The sequence below is a fragment of the Alnus glutinosa genome, chromosome 11, assembly GCF_958979055.1.
Source record: "Alnus glutinosa chromosome 11, dhAlnGlut1.1, whole genome shotgun sequence".
Classification (NCBI taxonomy): Eukaryota; Viridiplantae; Streptophyta; class Magnoliopsida; order Fagales; family Betulaceae; genus Alnus; species Alnus glutinosa.
In genome coordinates, this window is record NC_084896.1 from 27,853,942 (window position 1) to 27,867,195 (window position 13,254).

General features: G+C 34.2%; 1 protein-coding gene across 1 annotated transcript; it reads left to right on the top strand.

Annotated features, from left to right (window-relative positions):
- The first annotated feature begins 3,366 nt into the window (after positions 1-3,366).
- LOC133881505 (uncharacterized) lies at positions 3,367-5,667 on the top strand. The gene is made up of 2 exons (XM_062320442.1): positions 3,367-3,847; positions 5,345-5,667. The coding sequence occupies exons 1-2, from the start codon at positions 3,478-3,480 to the stop codon at positions 5,404-5,406; spliced, it is 432 nt and encodes a 143-aa protein (XP_062176426.1). The 5' UTR covers positions 3,367-3,477; the 3' UTR covers positions 5,407-5,667.
- Positions 5,668-13,254: the final 7,587 nt, after the last annotated feature.

Genomic DNA, 13,254 nt, shown 5'->3' on the forward strand with positions numbered 1-13,254 from the left:
TTCAAAGAAGAAAATTGTTAGCAATTAGCATAGATGTGATGTTTGATGAGGCCGGCCTATATGCTAAGAAAATGAGAAGATGAAGCATCAACCGGTAATCATAAAGGAAAACAAGTTATGGAGGTGGATTTTGATCACTAGATCGAGTTCACTCTTGGAGAAGAGTGATGACGAACAATTTTCAAGAGATTTGTAGTACAATAACGCGCATGAAATTAAAGAAGAATAAGCATATTTTGGTTATTATAAAAATCTAATTACAAAGAATAAAAATAAAAATAAAAAATTTCCGAAGGCCAGGACCATGCCAGGCCCAATGGCCAAGACAACGCCTAGGCCCGAGACCAACATCAGGAGCCAAGGAAGGGCCCAATCTGTTTATTTACTACTTTGATATTGTGGACTTTTGTTGTGCTTGCCTCTCTTAATTAATTTAGTAAAAGTTGTCGTAGAACACCTATTCACTCCTTTAGGTATTAAACCGTTCTATAATTCGTATCAGAGCCTTAGTCACTCCACAAGAATTAGTTTCTTGAGTGATATATTCTAGGCCAATTGTAGATGGAAAGGTCCCAATCTTTGAATTTACCACCCTTTTTTTTCTTTTCTTTTTTCTTTTTTTCTTTTTATATTTTTTTTTTTATCTAAGGGTAAATTTTTAATTCCTTTACGACCATGTCAAAAAAAATGGACATAACTTATATGGAGTAATCATTTAGTGGCGTGTCCACAATAATGCACTTTGCCACATCACTAATTAGTTACATGTTAAATTTGACACGTCACTAAATTTTACACATATTTTTAATTTTTAAAAAATATATTGAAATTGAAATAAGTAGTGACGTGCCAAATTTGACAAGTCACTACTTATTTAAATTTCAATATATATATATATATGTTTTAAAAATTAAAAATGTGTAAAATTTAGTGACGTGTCAAATTTAACATGTAGCACATACGTCTCTCTCTACTTCCACTCAGTGGCGGAGTCAAGATTTTGGTTTAGGGGGTGCAGATTTTTTTTTCTTTTTTTTTTTTATAAATGAAAAAAAAAAATCTAAAGTTAATAAAAAATTAATTAACTTTTTTTTAAAGCCGTGCTAATTCCTGATGTTCAGCTTTTATTTATTTATTTTTTTAAAAAAAAACTAGCCACTCACAAACAGACGTTACAAACCCGCCCTTCAATTGAAACAATGTTTGGGCATCTACTCCTTTGACTCTCTCACTGTCTCACACTCTCACTAGTCGTGATAGACTCACGTCACTTTCATTAAAAAAATTAAATTAAATTAAATTAACATAGACACACCAATCACTATATCACGGTGAAAAAACAAAAGTCTCGTGAGTCTCATAGAATCACAGATAAATAGAAGTATAAACGAGCTGAGATTCTCGCGAGTTTATTCGAGACCGACTCGATTAAACTCGCATTGTACTCGAATTGATTATTAAATGAACCATTTGTAAATACGAAAATAGACTCGATTATTAAACGATACAAACTTTTATATATATATATATATATATATATATATATATATATATATATATATATATATATATATATATATAAACTTATTTTTATTAATATATACACGCACCGAATCATATCCATTCAAGGTAGCCTACATAATTATAGAATAGAGACTAGAGTACTGTTGTACTAGCTTTGTGAGACTTCCCCAAGAGTCCAAGACCATTTCCCGAGAGAACTTTTTCTTTCAACTACCCTTCCCCGAAAGTTGTTCCTCGCCTTTTTGCTTAGGATAAAAAATCAAAAGAAACGGTGCGTTTGAGTCTTGACGAAATGCAACACCAGCAAATAAATGAAACGAGGCGTTTGAATAAAAAATTTTGTTTTGTAAACACTTCCATTGTTCCATAGCTTAAACGTCGTGTTTTACAAACTGTATTGTTCGTCTTCAATCTCCATTTCTTCTGAAGATTGAACAACTCTGTGCAACTTAATTTATCAAAACACAATAAATCGTTTGCTAAGATTCATAAATCTCAATCCTTCTGAAAAATAATTTGCCTTTTAATAAATTGTTGATGGTGGGCAATAAGCATATTCAAACAAATTTCACAGGAAGCAAAGAAACTTTTCAGTAGGTGAGGGGGGAGCACTTGCCCCCTCTCAACCCCATGCCTTCGCCCCTGCTTCCACTTTCGATATCTTTTTCTTTCTCTTTCACATAATATTATTTTTTATTTTTTATTTATTTCTATATAGTATCAGAACCAAATTCTTGTGGCCTTTAACAAATATCATAGCCTATTTTGTTGTGATATGCAGCTCAATACATTGGCGAATCTTAGCACAATGTGGTTTAGTTGGCTCTTTCATAGGATTTTTTTATGGCTAATTTTCTGTTCTCCAACCATCATTGTTAGCTGTGGCTTGACCCTTCACGAGATTCTTTTAACGGATAGTTTCTGTTTTTCGGCCATCACTTTCAGCCTTTCTCGTTATTCATTGGCGAATCTTAGCACAATGTAGTTTGGCCCTTCACTAGATTTTTAACAGCTAGTTTCCGTTCTCCAATCTCATTGTCAATTGCAGGCTGGCCCTTCACCGAATTCTTTTAAACGAATAGTCTCTATTCTCCGGCCGTCACTTTCAGCCTTTCTCGCCGGCACCACCTTGATCCAACCATCAACTTCAACTACTTTTAATTCATTCTTATTTTCAAACTCAAGCTTATACCTTAAGTTTGAGGGGGATGTTATAATATATTTTTTCATGTTACGTTGATGTATTTTCTTATAATAATATTTCCCATTTATGTTTGATTTCCTTGTAGGGTTTATTCCCATTATATTAGAATATTTATATTCTCTAAATTAGGTTTATCGATATTTACTTGCTTACCACTCATTATTTCTTTATAAATAGAGAGAGTTATGTAATAGTGTTTAATATAGTGAATAGACAAGATGTAGTCCATACGTCTCTCTCCGCTTCCGCTTTCTTTTTCTTTTTCTTTCTCTTTCACAAATCACATAATATTATTTTATATTTTATATTTATTTCTACAATAACTCTTGCAAAAAACCATTGAGTCATGCCAATTAAAAATAACAAATTATTTATATATGACAACTTGCAAAAACCAATGATCCAAGCAAGCAAAGTGACACAATTTTTTTTAAAAAAAAGTTACTTAAAAGCCATCAATTTTTTCCAAAAGTAATTTTTAAAACTAGCTAACATTTTATTTTATTTTTTTTGTTAAAAAAAAAAACTCTTCGTTTTGAGTAAACTTTGTGTTTTTGGGAAAAGAACCTTTGTGAGTATAAAACGGTACTGCTTAGACTAAGATATATATATATGTCTTTATTTTAAAAATCTTCATGATCAACCCATGCATTATAGAGGACTTAGGACCCTATAAATTGTGCATTAATGTTAGTATCCAATTTTCAACTCACCAAAACTTTCAAGTGATCGAGTAATTTAGTGAAAATATGGGTGGAACTTCATGTGTGAGAAGAAGTGTGTTGCTCATGATAATTCTGAATATTGTACTTGTAGTGCAGGCTGATGATCCTCCCGCTCCCTCTCTCCCTCCCTCTTCCGTTTTAATTGTGCCTGATCACTTTCCCTCTCCCTCTCAACAAGATCATACCCTTGATTGGCATGACTGTTCTCTTAAGTTGATCAGGCTTTGCGATAAAATCACAAGTGTCAAGGTGTTAATAAAACTAGGATGGGGATGGGGTATGTTCCAAGGTTGTGTGCATCTCATACAAAAACTACTTTGCAAATTTCCCTCAGATATTTCCTATGATTGTGTTGTTAATCGTGTCAGATTCCCAAGCAAAGCTATTGGTTTTGGTATGAAATTCTTATATATACCTCTCTCTCTCTCTCTCTCTCTCTCTCTCTCTTCATGGTGTACGCAAATACATGTGTGTATGCATAGATAAACAAATGTACGACTCTCTCCCTAATTTCATGGTATTAGCAAGTATAAAACATTATTTAAACTAAGATACTTTTAGGTTTTCATGTATAGAGAAGTTTCCGTTTAAATTTGCGATTTCAAAATAAGGATTTTAAAAATTGAAATTTGAAAAATGTGATTTTTTTTTTTTGCACCGAAAAATGTGATTTTTAAAACGTAGTTAAGCGTTTAGTAAAATTGCAGTTTAACCTTTAAAATTGTAAATTTTTAAAAATGTACACATTTATCTAGGATTTCAAAACAGAGATTTTTAACGAGTGAGCTAAGATTCCCAAGCAACGGTTTTGGTTTTGGTAAGAAATTTATGTACGCTCTCTCTGTCTTTTCATGGTATATGGCTATATGCAAGTTAATTGTGTTGATAATCCAATATATATATATGGCTACATAAATATGTATTAATTTCATGGTATGTATAATTAAGCATGTACATTTTCATGCATAGATAAATATGTGCATGCATGCCTGTATTAAGAAATTTATCATATTTTTCAAGACCCGTGAGATACGAAAAATAAGAAAAAAAACAAAATAAAATTAATCACACACGACATTGAGATTTAAGTGATTCTCTCAATATGAGTTACGTCCACTGGCAGAAATAATTACGAAAAAAATTCATTTTGAAGATAGAGTACAAAATAATATGAAGAAAATCACTCAGAACTCAAAGTCTCAATACATCCAAATCTCACTATCATACACTGGAGATTATTCTCCAAAAAATAATATGAAAGACAGAAATATAAACTTTTTTTTTACTGGAAACAAATGGCGGCCGGTCTCTCCATTTCTCTAGCTCTCACTATAACACCCTTTCCTTCTGTATTTTTTTTTTCTCTTATTTTTGGATGCGCGGCTGCTATGTGCAGCTTCGATCGATCTCTCTGAAACACGACGGCTATGTGCCTTTATATAGTGTGAGTAAGTCGGTCAACATGAGTCCAATACGAGGGAGAAAAGAGAGTCCAATTCCAAGTAACGTAAGGTCTCCAATACCCATAAAGAAGAAGAAATACTAATGAGCCCCACACATGTTAATGGTTGAAAAGTCACTACTCTTTAACAGTCTGATGCCTATGCATATGGATCTTCTCTGGTTCAAATAAATTGGTCGGAGAGCATCCAGTTAATTTTTACTGTAGGGTAAAATTGTCTACAAAAATGTAAAAAGACAACATTACCCTTCAAATAAAACTGACTGGATGCTCTCCAATTGATTTGAACCGGAGAGGATCCTTGTCCGATGCCTATAGTGTGGACTAGGGTTTTCATGTTTCTGGTATATATATATACTGCAAGCACATTTTCATGCATGCATGGCTGCAATTGTTAACCTAATCTTACAATCACTCGTAATATTGCAGAAACAGGGAAAGCAAAAGATTACGTGGAAACAGGCTTCAACAGTTGCAATAAGAATTACTAGCTTAATGCTTGATGTTATTTAATTAGTAGACTATTACGTCTTCTTAATTGTATGGCAGTCGTATGACAGTCTACTACATGCTTTGAATGAACTGGAAGCAAGCTGCTAAATAAAATAACAGCAAACAAGGATCAACCTCAGCCAATCAACAACAACCAGCAAAAGCAATCACAAACAAGACAACAAAGCAACTACAAAAAAAAAAAATATTCTTAATAATATTTACTTTTATATATGTATTAAAAATAAACGTTACTATGTACGTAATAAGAGAATAAAATATTTCAGAAATTAACACAAGTGAACGCTTATTTATTAATATCCATTGTCCCCTTTTTTTTTGTTAAAAAATAAAATAAGACGTGGTTGTAACTTTTCATTCTCAACACAGGAATTTGTATCAAAATGGCATGAGTGGTTTACGCAATTGTGATCAATAAGATCTCAAGTTTTTAGTTTTGATAATTGAATTTTTATCATGTCACAAAATGGAATGGTTTGCCATCAAATTCTTAACCGGGGAATGTAAATTTAAGAGTAGGAGTATATGTAGCATTTCTATATTCGCCGATGCTAAAACTGCTTAAGAGCTATTGATAATAGATTAAACTGATACTAAACGAATTCCCAGTCTTTGGAATCTCAATTCATTCACTTTAATTAATTTATGTTTTTTCATAGAACTCAAGACACATCGTCAATAAGTAAAATAATATACTTGTGTCAGGAAGCTTTTCAAGTGGTCAAGAATTGGGTTCAATACCCCTTCCTGATAGCCCCGAGAAATCAAAATCTCTTGGCCTATCCAGGACAATCAGTCTTCATTATGATTGTAAATAATCAAATTCAATTGCATAAGAAAAATCACTAATACTACACTTAACTATCAAGAACACACAGTAAACTGAATAGAGTTCCTCACAATCAAATTTTTTTTTTAAATTGACATGGAGAGTAAATTCTGGCTTCATTGGTCCAAAGCTTCTTATCAGATGGTATTTTGTATAAACCAACGTACGCTAGTGTGTTTGAGTGGATACGTTTATCAAACAGTGAGAGATGCACCATTGTCTGCTGCTGTAAGATTGAGTATCATTGTGGCAGCCTTCACAGCCCGGCCTGATGGGGTTAAATGAGAAACAAAAATATTTTAGTCTCAACAGTCAACAATATATGGCAAAGTTCGAACAAATTTCGCGAAAATCAAAACATTATTGAGACATCATGTATGACAAAGACCTATAACTCTAAACCCACTCATTAATAAGTATATGAGAAAATATGATATCCTATAAAATGTCAAACGCTGGCAAATGTTCTTTATTTGCTAAAAATAGGTATAAGTCATTCATCCATTGTGCTTAATTACTGCGTCTGGTAATATGTTTGTCTGTTTGTCTTTCTTTTTTCTTTTTTTCTTTTTTATTAAGAACTCTTATTTTTTACACAATCACGAATCCAACACGAAATTAGCGGGTTGGAGTTTAGAAGTCTGAACCGTTTAATTAAATGAGTAGGGTTATAATTAACCTATATAGTCTTATACTTATACATCGACACAACCCGAACCTAACACACGAACACAAATTGTCACCCGTAGGACTCTTAACGTCTTTCAATTCTTATTCAAGCAACCCCAAGAGGTAGTTCAATCGATTAGGAACTACGCCTCATAAAGCACAGATGCCACTAATTCAAGTCTCCCCTTCCTCTTCCCCTTGGAACCAATTAATTAATTTTATATATATATATATATATATATATATATAAGTAATATATGATAAATGGGTGTGAAAAGTAACAATATTATTATTATTTTCAATTATTAATTATTTGCAATTTGACCTGAAACTTGCACTTTTATTTTTGAATAAGGATCAACGGCAATTATTTGCTCGAATTGCTAGCAATTTGTGAAGGTAATGTGAAAGAGCTTATATGAAACCCACTTGTTTAGATAGGTAACTAAAGAATCCAAAATTTGTATAGACAAATAATTCCTATATAAACTCTTTCGCATTATTTGCCAAAATTGCTACTTGGAGAAGTAAATTGCTGTTAATCTTTTATTTTTCATCGGTAAAGAAGAAACCGCCACTTTAATCAACGGCCTCAAAAGTTGACACATCTCTAAAACCGCTAAAGGCACTGAGGCTCTTCCAGGCCGTGTGGCATGTCCCCGAGATTCATATACACAAAACCTGAAACGCTAAAATGAGCTTTAGAATTGACCAACGGATACACGTTATAATACGCAGCGTTTCTTTCCCCTAGGCCATTAGTGTAACTCCGTACCAGGTCTCTCCCAAGTTTTCCAGATCAATCTGAAGAAGAAATAAACGCAACAGAAAAAGGCCTCAAACTTCATAGGTCATAGGCGTTTCTATTTGGTAATGTTCCACAAAACCAGAACTCTATATGTCTCCCAAGTATTACACACTTTGATTTTTTATGTGTTTTTACTTGAACACCAATTGTTTGTTAGTTTGTCTGAATAAAGACCAGATGTCATGTTCGCTGCCTTCGCCTTCATCAAGGATATCTTCCAGGAGAATGGTTGGCTAAGCCTGTTCAACTCCATCAAAGTCTTTCCTAGACTTGTGCGAGAATTTTACATGAATATGAAGATTGTTCAGACTGCGTGGCACTATTCAGATCTTGAGACAAAGGTTTGCGGCACAGAGATCAGGATTGACCCTGCTCTTATCAGCTCATTGACAAGTATCCCTCTATCTCCTGCTCTTGGGATTCCTTTCCCAGATTCTGTGGATCCCTCATCCTAGGAAGACTTAAGGACATATTTTGATCCTCAAGGAGAACAAGTGTGTCTGAAGACATGAAGTCCAATGCCCAGCTCCAGAGGTTCCAAGAACCTGATGAGCCAGTTCCCCCAGCTGCCGCAGAGCCTTCAGCTGCTTCCTCTTCACACTCTGTGCCTCCTAGTGATGCAGTCATGGGTATGCTCACTCAAATTACTGATCAGCTGCAGTCCATGAACACCCAGATGACTGAGGGGTTTCGGTCTATGGATTACCGATTTCAGGCAATGGACACCCGGATGATTGAGGGGTTTCAGTCCGTGGATGACCGGTTTCAGGGGTTAGAGGCTAAAGTGGCGCAGATCCAGATCAATGTATGGAACACTCTCTGTTATATGATAACAGAGGACCAGCGGGATCAAGTGCCTTGATGACACATGTTTATTTTGATCGGTTGTTTCTTTTGCTAAACAATTTTATTTTGGGCTATATTTTCTGAACACTGCTACATTCAGATATTTAGGGATGTTTGTTATTTTTCTGTGGTTTTTAATACTCTATTTACCATTTTTCCTTTTGAGACAAAAAGGGGGAAAGTATTTTTTTTATTTTTGGTATAAGTCGTTTTTGTCCCAGAATGGCCAAAGGGAGAGTTTGTTGGTTTATTTTAATTGGCAGCATTATGTTGACAAAAAACGCTTCCAAATCAAGGATACCATATTTCCAGAAGAATTACTGCATAATTCAAGAATTGGAAGGGTTGAACAAGGCAATATATGCACAGAATATCACTAAAAATGAAGGGTCCTGATGAAGGAAATATTCTGGAGACTTTATAGCTCAGTAAAGTCGGTTTTCCCTGCAAACCGTCCGAATGGCCAAAAAAAGTGGCCGAATGCCAGCCATAGAAAGTCGGAGTTTGATACCCGTTCAAACGGCCCAGCGAACGCAAACCACCAAGATCATCTGTTTGCAAGGATGTCCGGACGCAGAAGTGAAGTTTGGGGACGAAGAAGCCTTTTGTGCAACCATCTGAACGCGCTTCAGCAATTTTATGAAGACGTAGTTGCAAAGTCCAGACGCCAGAAGTTATGTCCGGACGCCACCTATGGAAATCCAAATTTGTGTAAAATTAAGATTTTTGAAGCCTATTTAAATGGGCTTCTAGGCATTGTTTCTATAAGAATTTTCAGTGTACTAAGAGAAAGATTTTAGGTAGAGATTGTTAGATGTGCTAATTCTCTTATAGTTTGTGTCATAACCGTTCAACCGTTTTGAACTAGAAAGGAGCTCTAGTTAAAGGGATCTATTGAAGAACTCTTCAGACAGGAGTCTGGTAGAGAGGCGCTCAAGTATAGGTACTTGTCAGAGTTTAAGGTAAGACTACTGTAAAGGTATTGTGAGTACTACTATCTTGTAACTAGCTATTTCTTCTGTTAATAGATTTCCTAGGTTTGGCTGCCCCGAAGTGGTTTTTCTCTTTGGTGCAAAGAGTTTCCACTTTGTAACCAAAAATATCTATGTCTATCTCTTTACTGTTTTTATATTTTGGTTACATGTTTGGTTGCGGTTGATTATTTTGAAGTCATTATTATTTTTCAGATATGATTTTTAGGCCCGGCCAAGGTTGCCAGTACATCACCCTTGCCATCTCTAATTATAACACCGATACCCATCTTTTTCTTAGTTTTATCCACAACTGCATCCCAATTGACACTGACAAACTCATCCATAAGGGCTTTCCAACATAACTCTCTTTTCTCTGCTACTATTCCTGGGAATTTTTGAGAATTTGCATATTTAAAAGCCGTCAATAAATTATAAGCATTGCTTACCACTATATTATGTGGGCTATTTGGTTTCCTATGGACCACTGCATTTCGTCGAAGCCATAGGTTTCGTGCCACAACCCCTACTAGCTCCATATCATCATTATCCAGAGATCATTAAAGCTCCTCAATAATAAAAGCAAAATCTTCATTTACAATACTAACATGACATTTTTGTCACGCCAATCAAAAAATGTAAGTTTTCTACTTTATTAGAAAATTAAATATAAAAAATACAAAACAATTCAAAAAATACAAAACAATTCAAAAAATATATATATCGAAAAGGGTGGCGTCCACCCAACGTCGAAGGCACACCTTAATTAAAGAGTGGCTCGCGGCCACACCCCATAAGAAGTCGAATAAAAAATATAATTATTATAACCAATTGTGTAGAAGTTATAAGTATATGCATAAAAAATGCAACTACACAAATCGAATAGGAAGCATGCTAATATTTATTATATGATAATTCTTCCAAAACCCAATGGGTCGAATCAAGAGACATGATTAATTTTAACCAAAATGTTGCTTAAAAGCTATAGAATTAAAGTCACCCATTCGAAAACAGCTCTTGGTTCAAACGAAAACTTTCTATTTGAGGGTATTAAAAAAAAACACTTTGAAAGATCAGTAAAACAATGTTTAAACTAAGATATCTCTATTTAAATTAATGCAATGACGTACATGTTCATGAATCTTCAAATATCTTTGGTAGATTAATATTAAGGCTTATTTTATTTGTTTATTCGTTTTCCTTATAAGGTTGCTATGAGGGAAAAGAACCTTTGTGGGTATAAAACGATGTTTAGATCGACTAAACAATCTTTATTTTTTTAAAAATCTCCATCGGCCCAACCTACGAAAAAATAAATGATTCTATGGAAAAATCAAATGGCTATTAGCCTATTCACACCAGTATAATGTGATTATGATGTGAAAAATAACATTTTTCTTTTGATAATGAAAGACCTTCAATTTTTGTCGCATGGCAAAATGTTTTTCCATGGAATTCTTAAATGGTGAATCTCAACCCCCTTTCCCCAACCGGGAAATAGTAGGGGGCCAAGCAAAGAGGGCAATGGTGGGTGGATCTCCACCCAATCACGGGCCCTTCTCTTTTTCTTTTTTTCTTTTTGGCATAAATGAAATCATTTTTTTTTTAACGAAAGATATGAGTATTTCATTGATCAAAGATCACAAGCATAAAGTTCATACATCAGAAAGTATAAAACTCTATAAAATCATAGCCACATGCTATGAGATTTGTTGGTTTATTTTGTTTTGCTGTATTTTGTTGACAAAAACACTGTCATATCAAGGATACCGTAATTCCAGAAGACCGGCAGAAGATTTATTGCATAAATATTAATCAAGATTGGAAAGGGTTGAACAAGGCAATATCTGCATGGAATATCACTAAGAAGGCAATGTTCTGATCAATGAAAGATTCTAGAAGACTTTATAGCTCAGGAAGTCGATTTCTCCTGAAGATTGTCCCAACGGCTAGAAGCAGCGTCCGAACGCAGTCACAGAAAGTCAGAGTTCGATTCCTGTCCGAACGGCCCAACGAACGAGAACCACACAGAGCTCCTATTCACAACCTATCTAGACGGCCCAGCGGACGCGAACCACCGAAAGCACTTGTTTGCAAGGATGTCCGGATACAAAAGTAAAGACTGCGAACAAAGAAGATTTTCCCTGCAACTGTCTGGACGCTAGGTCAAAGCGTCCAAACGCCCTTCAGCAAAACATAGGATTTGTTGTTGCCCATCCAGATGCATGATGACCTGTCCTGGCGCCGCCTATAGAAATCCAAATTTGTGTAGAATTAGGATTTCTGAAGTCTATTTAAAGGGGCTTCTAGGCAATGTTTCTTTAAGGATTCTAAATAGAATTCCAGTGTGCTAAGAGAATAGAGTTTAGGTAGAAATTTTTTTATGCACTATTTCTCTTAGAGTATTTGTGTTGTAACTGTTCAACTGTTTAAAGCCTAACTAGAGAGGAGCTCTAGTTAAAGAGATCAATTGAAGAACTCTTTAGACAGGGGTCTGATAGAGAGGCGCTCAAGTATAGGTATTTGTGAGAGTTCAAGGTACAACTACTGAAAGGGTGTTATGAGTACTACTATCTTGTAACTAGTTATGTCTTGTCAATTGATTTCTTGGGTTTGGCTGCCCCAAAGTGGTTTTTCTCGTTGGTATAAATTGAGTTTGCACTTCATAACCAAAATATGTGTCTATCTCTTTGCTGCTTTTATATTTTGGTTACATGCTTGGTTGTGGTTGATTATTTATGAGTCTTTATTTTTCAAGATTACAAAGTCATAGATACAAACAAAATTCTAACAATAAAATGATATTTGTGACTTTCATCTTCCGCTAACCGAGAGTGGGCTCGATATATTTAGGGGCCCAAGGCGAGAATTTTAAACGATGATTTTTTATATTTAAATATTAAATAATATAATTTATTTAATTTTTGTATTATATTTTAATTTAAAAATTATTTTTATCTCCTTTAAGATTCAATGTTATATTGCTCATAGCAAATCTATATAATTTTTCTTAATCTGAACTCCTTTGGAATAATTTTTAGTCAATTTTTAATAAAATATTGCAAAGAACATTTAATTTCATTAAATGTAAATGGTGTTAATTATTAAAGTCTACATCATGTTAAAACATGACCATGTATGAATAGACTGAAAATGTAATATACTGTGTCCAACTCCAAAATGGTGATCCACTACCGTTGAAGATCACGTAGTCCCATTAGACCAAAATGGCCATTTATTTTCAGCCTATGATTAGGCTTTTTTTTCTTTTTTTTCTCAAACAAACTTGTCTTTAAGACCTTATTCAAATGGGAAAAAAATAATAAAAAATAAATAAATAAATAAATAAAAAATAAAAAAAAAAGGTTTCAGATTATGATTAGCTTCTTTTTTTTTTTTTTTTTTTTTTTTTTTTCAAACGAACCTTTCTTTGGGGGCCTTATTCCACCTTGGGAGCCTTAGGAGACCGCCTAACTCGCTTAGTGGATGAGCCGGCGCTACGCTAACCCATGTACAAAAATAGTTAAAAAGCATATATGTTCCGAGTAAACTAGATCTAAGACAAGAGTAACCAAATATCCTAGAAAAATTTATTTAAACCGACTGTCTCACACCGAACTATTCAAGCCAAGAGAGATGATCCCTCACACCTGACTAATCTTATTCCCATAGATTGTCCATGAGGGCAGATCTATCGAGAAGA

Excerpts from the sequence above, each read along its gene's own strand:
- LOC133881505 (XM_062320442.1), top strand. The coding sequence starts at position 3,478 with ATGGGTGGAACTTCATGTGTGAGAAGAAGTGTGTTGCTCATGATAATT. Across the intron at positions 3,848-5,344 it reads AAGCAAAGCTATTGGTTTTG|AAACAGGGAAAGCAAAAGAT; the intron begins GTATGAAATTCT and ends GTAATATTGCAG.